The sequence below is a fragment of the Montipora foliosa genome, chromosome 2 (assembly GCF_036669935.1).
Source record: "Montipora foliosa isolate CH-2021 chromosome 2, ASM3666993v2, whole genome shotgun sequence".
In the NCBI taxonomy this organism is placed as follows: Eukaryota; Metazoa; Cnidaria; class Anthozoa; order Scleractinia; family Acroporidae; genus Montipora; species Montipora foliosa.
The window spans coordinates 23,661,612-23,671,611 of NC_090870.1; the positions used below are offsets into that span (position 1 = coordinate 23,661,612).

General features: G+C 36.4%; 1 protein-coding gene across 2 annotated transcripts in view; it reads left to right on the plus strand.

The window, feature by feature from the left end:
* The window catches only part of LOC137992709 (semaphorin-1A-like), a 62,498-nt gene that overhangs the window by 30,527 nt on the left and 21,971 nt on the right, over window positions 1-10,000 (plus strand). For both annotated transcript variants that reach the window (XM_068838192.1, XM_068838193.1), the window contains exons 8-14: window positions 1-20; window positions 2,451-2,533; window positions 6,047-6,082; window positions 7,027-7,138; window positions 8,037-8,106; window positions 9,033-9,201; window positions 9,771-9,898. The exon at window positions 1-20 is cut by the window's left edge and continues 109 nt beyond it. In XM_068838192.1, the coding sequence (XP_068694293.1) occupies window positions 1-20; window positions 2,451-2,533; window positions 6,047-6,082; window positions 7,027-7,138; window positions 8,037-8,106; window positions 9,033-9,201; window positions 9,771-9,898 (618 nt within the window). The remainder of the gene's footprint in view (window positions 21-2,450; window positions 2,534-6,046; window positions 6,083-7,026; window positions 7,139-8,036; window positions 8,107-9,032; window positions 9,202-9,770; window positions 9,899-10,000) is intronic.

Sequence of the window (10,000 nt, forward strand, 5' to 3'; positions counted from 1 at the left end):
TACTGAGTTGGTCTTGAAAGGTATATTGTCATCCCTCATTCTTTAACTGTCACATAGCAAATAAGGAAAATATTAAATTATTGATATCCCTTTCCCTCATAAATGCACAAAGTGAGGGCCATTATGAGAGATTGAAAGGGAGTGCATAAAAATGAAAAAAAGAGGTTTCTTGCAAAACACATCCTACAATCTTGGACAGAATAAAATGGAACAGAAATGCCCCCTCTCCCCCAAATCAAGGATAAAGGTGCGTGAAGGCCAAAACGCGCCATTTTCCCATCACTGATTTTGGGGGGAGGGGTGGTCTCAATGTTCCATTTAATTTGTCCAAGATTGCAATCTTGGAGAGAATAAAATGGAACAGAAATGCCCCCTCTCCCCCAAATCAAGGATGAAGGTGCGTGAAGACCAAAACGCGCCATTTTCCCATCACTGAGTTTGGGGGGAGGGGTGGTCTCAATGTTCCATTTAATTTGTCCAAGATTGTAGGGTGGTGGGCCAGAGGGGTGCTATGGAACTGTTTCATGTGTAATACAAGAACTGGATGAAAACATGTACCGGTACATATAGACTGAAAAAGACAGTGTTATATATACTCCAGACCTTTTTTAAAATAATGCTTCCTTTTTCTTGGTTTTCATGTGATACAGTTTTTTCAATACGCCCATTTATGGCTTAAACCTACAAAAAAGTCCCTTACATGTTTGCACAGTTTGGGGGTGGGGCATTCATCCCTTCAATTTTTGCCCACCATTCGTCCATAAAGCTGGGTTGCTGAAACATTTCGGTGTGGTGGTGACAAATATGATAATTATTGAGTCAAAGGAGAATCGAAATGATTATTCTTTTAATCACAGTTGAACCTCCACGAATGGGCACCTCATGTAAGTGGAGTCGACACCTCCTGAATTCGGACACCAAACTGCTTCTCCTCTAAAACACTACATATTAACCTCCCGTAAACGGGCATCTCTCACAAGCGGACACTGACACCTATTCAGGGTCCACAGGGTCTAAAATATCCTTCTGTAAGTGGACAGTAGACAATATCAAGAAAATCTCTCATGAAATGGGTTTGATTTTATTGGTTTAACCGTACATTGTCCTTGACAAAAGTGCAATTGCAATTACCTTTTTTTTTTTCATTACATTACATCAAAGTTTTCCTCTTTTAACTTTTCTTTAAGCCAGTCGTACGAAAATTTGTCTCCTTGAAATTTAAACCCGCAAGGCAATTCCATTCCACTTTCCCGTAGTAAAAACTGTTGCTGAGTTAGGCGCATGCTTCAGGAGCTTCGTCACCCAATCTCAAACATATTCTAATGAACAAATGGCATCTTCCTTAATTTCATATATTAGAAAAGGGAGGTCTTTGAAAGATGTACTTGTTAGAGCTAAGCTCTGAGGTCTTTGAATTTCCTATCTTGACCAATCGGAGTGATGTACGTTTGGCCTGTCTAATATGTTGTAGTTCAATTTGTTCCTTTGGTACATTTTTTTCTGAACTGGTACAGAATATATTGAACTCTATTATGGAAAAACAAAACAAATTGCTAGAAGACACTAATCTCAAAATACTATTTTATTTATTTAATTTAATGACAAATAGCAAAATTAAATTGTACGATTTCTGCACTTTATTTCTTGTCTTATTGAAACAGTGACATGATTCATGTATTGCTGTTATAGTCTGCAAAATGAATTGCATACAACATGATAAAACTAATCCAAACCATTATTAATGTCAGCAGGACTGGTACACTCATGGTAACTTGATGATAAGCCAAAAACCAATCCTTACCCCTTGTCACCACATACACTAAATGAAGAGGCTTTAAAATAATTATAATTATTCTTTAATAATGTTTATGTTTAGTACATCATGACGATAAATAAAAGCTAACCATTAGAACAAGTGTATAGGCTTAAATTGTGTAAATTAGTGCTTAAAACCACTCATGTTATTCTTGGTCAAACCAGACTGTTAAGTATTTCCAACAATATTTCTGTCCTGCTCTGAATGCTCAACAAACCTTATTTCAGTAACCTCTTGAACTAACTAAATGAATGGCAAACAGCTGTTATCAATGAAGTGTGTTCTTTGTGTTCAACAAACATTAAACTATTTTCACTGTTTTGCACCAGTACAAATTAAAATTGTACCAGTTCAATATATTTTGTACCAGTTCAAAAACAAATTGTTCCAAAGTCAAATTTGAACTACAACATCTACACCTTGGAACATAATTACAAGTTGTCTTAATTAAAAGCTTTAAAAGACTTGTTGTGGTTCATTATATGCTCTCTATTGCACTTTTATTTTTCAACCTCCCATAAGCGGACACCTCCCGTAAGCGGACACTTACCCTTGGTCCCAATGGTGTCTGCTTATAGGAGGTTCAACTGAAAATTATTCTCCAAAAACATATTAATGTTTTCTCTATTTCTAGATGCTAACTTTGTGTCGTCATTTGAATATAAGGACAATTTTGTGTACTTTTTTCTGAGGGAAAAAGCTATAGAAAAGGGCAAGGTTGGTATGCATTTTAAAATTACCAATTTTCTGGCAAGTAGATTCTGTGGTATTTTTGGTAAAAAGGTTTGGAATGTAATGCTTGGCTTTTTCTTGCAATGCAAGGACAAGGGCTATCATAACAGCTCTTATTTCAGTGGGACAAGCCGAACCAGATATCAGACTGATCACAAACTTCCAAGTTCCTCTTCAGGACAAATTCTCATTCAAGCTAGGAGGTTGGCCCAAATGGATTGAACAATTTGAGCGATTTCGCAAAGCCACTGGGCTGGAAAAGCGAAGTGGAGAAAAGCAGGCAAACACTTAAAATATGCTACATGTATATGGGAGATCAAGCTGATGACATCTTCCTTTCCTTTGAGCTTACAGAAGAAGAAGAAGAAACCGACTATAAACAGGTGAAAAACAGATTCGAAAGTGAGCAAAGTTTAACTCAAGAAATCAACAAGAGGGTGAATCTGTGGACAGTTTCATCACTGGTTATGGTCTCACAAGATACTGCAATCTTGATGCATTGAAAGACAAACTGATTCGAAAGTGCATCATAGTCACTGTGGGACTGCGAAATCAAGACCTCTCAGAAAAGGTACAAGTTGATCCAAAATTAACTCTGGAAAAAGCTACGAGATTCAATCCAGCAAGACAGCATGAGTTGGTGAAGCTAATAATTTCCGTTTTGTGAACATTCATTGCCATTTTTGACCGGTCTATGTCATTCTTTAATACTAACCAAGCCTTTTTATTTGGTTGGCTTTCAATGAATTGTTGGGGTTAGCTTCATTTAAATTCTTTAATATTGCAAAGTTGGTAGTGGTGGTGTAGTGGTTAATATCGCTTGCTTAACTTTTTAAAGTTTTTTTTCTAAAAGTTTTTTCTATGGTTTTTTCAAAATTCTAAGTGACATATGCTGCTAATCTAGTCCTAGATCAAGTATTTTTTCCCTCAATTGAAAACAACAAACTTAACAATGAAAATTGTTGTTAGTCGTCCAAATGGCAGTGACCGTTTACGAAATGCCTTCTCTATGGCTGGTTCAAACCAAAACCAATGGAGGTCATCAACATTGCTAAAGGTTGGCCAAGAAAGAAAGTTAAGTTTCCATCCAAAAGTCTACTGTAAAACCAAATGCAAGCCAAACTTCATGCGTCAGTATATGTATGAACCCTAAATGCCCTTGTTGCTTAGGAAGCTCTCATCCAAAAAAGGCATGCCCAGCTCATCTCTCAAAATAATATAAACTGCGAAAAGATAGGACATTGGGCAAAGGGATGTCATAACTCTTTGCAACAAAAATCCGAAACTCTTCTTGAAGTAGAGGCTTGAGAATCATTTTTCTTAGGACGGATAGATGAGTTAGATGAAGTCTAAAGCAATGGCAAGACGCCGTGGACTTCCTAATATCAGCGAATATCGAAAAGAGTAAAGTTCAAGCTGAGCACTGGGGTTGATGTCCTTCAAATGCAAAGTCCACCAAATCTACATCCTACCAATAAAGTCTTGCTCGTTCCATGCAAATACCAATGAACTGTAAGGGAGTATTCAGAGCTCACCTTTCCAACAATCAAGAGTCCGTCAATGAAGATATTTACCGGTATGTAGTAGAAAGCCTTGCTTGACCACTCTTAGGTAGGACCGTAGTAGAAAAGTTGAAGCTCATAAGTAGGGGGTGAGTGAAGCAACCAGTGGTGATTTCAAAGCAAAGGTCATGCACGATTACCCAAATCTGTTCACTGGCTTGGGGAAAATGGATGAAGAATACATTATCAAGTTCAAAGACAGATATCAAAACCTTTTGCTTTGTCTGTACCAAGGAAAACCAAGGGTAAAATTCAGAGCATGCTCAAAAGTCATAGCACCTGTAGATGAATCAACAGAATGGTGTGCACCAACGGTGATCACACCTAAACCTAATGGCAAAGTCAGAGAGTGTGTTTATATATGGTGCTTACCCGGTAACAAGTATGTTCAGTGTGAGAATTACCCACTCCCTATGTTAACCATAATCAACTGGAAGAGACTGTGAAACTACATCCCTGATACGAAAGTGTTGGTAACTTTTGAACCATTCCAGTGCCACGATGGTGATTATACTCACCTGCAAGGCTGCGAAGTTTAAATAACAACATGTCATGGTTCATACTGTCAAAGACTTTTGACGTCCATCAACACCAGTATTGAAATTTTCTTTTCATCCATAGCTTTTAATAGTTCATCAGTGACAGACAGGAGAGCCATTTCAGTGGAATTATAAATTGAATTGCAACTTTGAAATTGTGATAGCTTGTTTTTATAGTCTAAGAACATACGTGACAAATTGTCTGTGAGCCAACCGTTCATTTATACTGTGGATAATACCGGTAGCAGTGATATGGGCTGATTGTTGCATGGGTTTCCAACATGTCCATCTTTATGAACACAAATTACTTCTGCGATTTTCTACACATGTGCAAACATATCCTGATCTAAAGGAATTATTCATCAGAGACCTAATTATAATTATGCAAAGTAGCTGGTAAACTATCCTTAAGTATTCTTGCTGGAATTTTGTTAAAGCCAGGTGCTTTATTAGAGGGCAAATTTAGGATAACATTTGCCACATCCTTCTCTGATTCTGATACAGGCTGAAATTCAAGCTACTCACTTATGCCTTAATGCAGGCGTTCCCTTTTCCGTGGGCAACAAAGGAAATTGGAGACGTCTGCATGCAGGATAACCAATTTACTGGTAAAAACTCATAATTTCCAGCAATAGAGCCTTCTATATTGTTATATGCTAGCGCTTATGTTTTCACTTAGCACAAAACAATTATTGTGCCTGGGCTTGAGCTTGCATTACTCGTGAAAACCAGGCATAAATGTGTCAATCTTCGTCACAAGTTGTCGATGCACCTTGATACCTTAGTGATAGAAACCTTTTTCTACACTTAGTCTATTGGCATGATGTCAATGATTTATGACCCCACACTCTTCCAATTCAATGTGGACTTAGTAGGGGAATTTGTCAGCAAGAAAACAACAGCAACAACATTGTCAGGGGAAGTGAGGGGGACAGGACTTGGCCAGTAGAAGGGAGGGATGACTGATCAATAAGGAATGCACAAAATTAAAATTGTAACAACACTTCTGATGAAAAGGGTGTAGATCACTCACTCCAACAGGTGGTGGTATACAGGCAATAATAATATTATCATCTTTGTAGTATCTACATTGTATCACAAGTAATAATCATGTTATTTTTAGGTACCGGTAGATTTTTCCCATACATCTGAGAGCAAATTATCTTAGTTTGATTAACATTTACCTTATCACATAAAGAGTAATGCTGCAATAGCCTGATGACTTCTTGAACAAAGCTTGAATAAAACTACAGTAACTGTGTTCGATTTGTAGCTATAGTCAACTGCACTAAGTATTTGCACCACCTTCCCTGAGAAATGCTTCTGTAGCTTGTTTACTTAATTAGTATTATTTCAATTAAACAAAAGTTACCATGAATTGTTGCTTCAATTGTTAGGGTATAATTTATGCAAGGGTCGCAAGAGTTTGCCAGGTATGGTATATACCATTGTCACTTTTTTTGTCAAAGATTAGGATTTAAAATTGTTAGTTTTATCCCTACATGTATGTCATCAGATGCACACCCTTTCTCAGTCTACAATTTAACTGTTACTTTGACAGTTTATGGCAAAGCTATTGACAAAATTGAGATAAAAATGATTATAATTGTATTTAGGGAAATGGCTGCTTTGAAAAAAAAAGCCTTTGTGAGCACTACATGTAAGCTTTTCGGAAGTCACAGTTTTCCACAGGTAACAGTAGGTTTCCAATGGAAAAGGATTACAAGATTCCTTCAGTGGGGAAATGTTTTGGTATTTTAATAATTTAAAAATACTTTATTGTCAGGCAATTTGGAAGGGAGTCTGCAAGTCCTTTAACTCTTTCTATGGTAATAGTACACACTTTGTCTGGTAAAGAACTCTCTAAATTTCAGATTTTGGAAAAATTAATATCTTACTAGAAACTAATTTCATTGCAGTTTGAACTTCAAATTTCAAAATCCATATTCTATAACCAAATTTTATTTTGTAGTATTAGTTCGAAAAATTATCTAGTAGAACTTCAAGTTATTTATGAAAATGCTTTTGGAAGATGGGTGTAGGTCACATTCAACATTTTGTCAATCCTTTCCCTGTCAACCTTTTATCTTAATGAGCTGACACAAGCAGCGTGATTATTGTGTGTGTGCCCGACAGGAATATGCTCGTGCGTAGCTGGAAACCCTTTTAAGCCTCCTTAAGAGAGAAGGATTTTTTTCACCTTTTTCTGAAATGTCAGTGAAACATCTAGGACCACAATGTAATTAATTTGTTAGGGCACACAGATTGTCAAAACCTGAATGTAAGTAGGGGAATGGGTATTTTTTTGGAGTAACACATTTACATGTATGACTGAAATGGGTTCTGAATTACCTGAACTGATATGATTCCTCTGCAGTACGACCAAGGAGCTGATAAATATTCTTTGAAAGGCAAATTCACATCATTTGTAAAGACTAGAGTATTATGCTCAGTTCCTGGAGATATACCATTTGATTATAATCAAATCCGTAAGTTGTTTCACTTTATCTGCTGATTCTAAGGAGTTTTAATTCCTGTGTAATACACACTGTTCTCATCCATTTTACACACAGTACCACAGACAGTAATTCCATGTAATTAAGAATGTTACTGAAAATTAATTAAATGTTGCTCAAAATTCAGAATAATGTTGTTGTTTTAACAATGAGACGAATACTTTTTATTCAAACAAATTGCATTAATAAAGAAATGTTAATCATCAATAAACCATACACTTCAATACAGTGTATTTCATACTTATACCCACAATAATTTTAGTTGCTCTAATAGTGATATTTACACATACATTATTGTGGTTAAGTTTTGTTGAATTTGCTGTAATAATAATAATAATAGTAATAATAATAATAATAATAATAATAATAATAATAATAATAATAATAATTGGGGACACTAACGAAATTAACTCAAATCAAATCAAATAAAATTATTTGTTTTTTGGAGAGGGGAAAACTGGAGTACCTGGAGAAAAACCTGTTGGAGCAGAGAAGAGAACCAATAAGCTCAACCCACATAATATGAGTCTGGGAATGGATCCTGGGGCACTCTGGTAGGAGGCGAGTGCTCTCACCTCTGCCCCCCTGCTCCCTAAATGGTTGACTCTCAACTCTCAGATGCTGAAAGTTTGAGTTACAGCCTGCTGATTTTACATATTAAGGAGATTTCAGTCACACAGTAAAGTTGATCAGGGAGAGTTAATAGTGTGGGTGTTAATAAGAATCATAGGGTGTGGGGCAAAATGCTTTACACACTCAGGCTCTTGGCCCAGTTTTTACCAGGTCAGAGTGCATAACTCGATTTTGGGAACAGAATGTTCATTATATGCAGGCTTGGCCTTGTTTTTGACCAGTTTATTTCAATTTGCAGAGGCTACTGTTCAATATACTGATCCTGTCACAAAGGAAGACTTTGTTTATGGAGTTTTTACCACACCACAGTTAGTTGAATTTTTTTAAAAGTTACTGGCTTTTTGTTACATGGTTGATATTACAGTCATATGAAAGAAAGAGTTAAAAATATATTATAATTATTTTGAAAGAATTTGTGTTGCATACAAGTTTGTGGAACAACCTACAAAACAGAATTACATTGCATAGTGGGAAAAAAGATTACCGGTACTTACAAATTTAGAAAAAGGTATCAAAATTGTTACAAAGTTGAAAGAATCCCTCAGCTGCAGATTTTTCTCTGGCACCTGGGGTGTGAACCATTGCATCAAGAGCAGAAAAATTAAACTCTTTTTAAGGTTAACGTTTTTCACACTGAGTAACAATAGTTATTTACAAATATGACCTGATCATCAGAGTGCTTAGCATATTGCGGAAAATAAAGGATCCAAGTCAACCATGCGTATGGAGTGAGTAGCACGTGCTTGGATGGTAAACTGCAATGAAATATTCCTCAATTTAGAGGGCATCAAAATTGGCAGGTTACCCGCAATGCATTTTGGTTTAAGGGGCTGGACCTTTGAAATTTAACAAATTGAAGGCTGTATGATGATAATAATTAATCACAGGAAAGGTTTGACCCATTTAATATGGCCACAAGGGATATAAAGATGTTTTAGACTTACTGAAATGCATCCATGGTTAGGATGAAGTCTTAGCTTACCCAATGCAAGCATCAAAGGAAATTAAGCCGGTTTACTAATCCCTAAGATCTTCTTAAGATCTACAATGTACAAATTTGTTGTTAGCACAAACACCAATTCACTCAAGCTCGTGATCTCATCAGGGAATAGCTCTCTGCCATTTTATATTGAAGAAGGGGACTGGCATTGTATTACTTTACCCATCAAGGCCCTCATGCTTAAAGTTGACAAGATGCTTCAGTATTGTGATTTTCTCTCTTGTCCATTATTAGACTTGGAGTGCTTGGCTCAGCTGTTTGCAGGTACAGCATGAATTCTATTGTGGACGTATTTGATGAAAGCCAGTACTTGCAAAAGACAAATGTGAAAGGGCATGATGGTGTTAATGTTCTGAAAGCAGTGTCACCAGTAAACTTGACCTTTGTTCCAGGTAGACCTCAGGTAGGAAATATTAATTTTAGCTAGGGCTACATGTATACCATAGAGCACATGTACATGCTAATTAATTCTTAAAACTATTTATGGCCACATTTGCTAGTTATTATGAGAAAATATGTCACTGGCCTGTTTTTGGCCACCTTTAAACTACAGCTGTACTGAAACTCAGTAACCTCTTTTCAAATAAAGTGAAGTGTGTTGCTGGTCATTAAGACTCTTTTGATCAAAATGTACAGAAGTTTCCTTTCCTGTCACAACCCACAAATTTAAAACAAGGATCAAAGCTTGGTTGCAAAAAGAATAGAAATGTGCACGGATATTTAAAAAACTGAGAACAGAATTTTAAAACAAAAGGGAACATTTTAGACTTGCTAAGGGAAAGAGAATGGAAAGCAGTCCCAACTGTAGGAGGGGAAGACACAAACTGAAACTTTTGATCAATGTTTACCCATTGACTCCTGGGGGTTCCCCATTGACAAGTAAAATACCAAGTATGGCCAGTTCAGGGGTTAAAGGGTGAAAACTGTTGTTTTTTTTCCAATGGTAGATTCTGTTTTCTTCTTTATATACAGTGTGATAGCAGTCTTGACACCAAGAGTTATACATTAAACACAAATGTTTTTGCCATTGAACATCCGTTGTTAGCTGATCCAGTTGAATCAAATCCTGCAAAGCCTCTCTTTACTCGAGCAGAAATGAGGTACGAAGGAACTTGGACTTTTTTTCCTGTATTCTGTATAGTTATTATAAATAGCAAAATATGTATACATGTACCTAAAAAACTAACCATGACAACCCTATT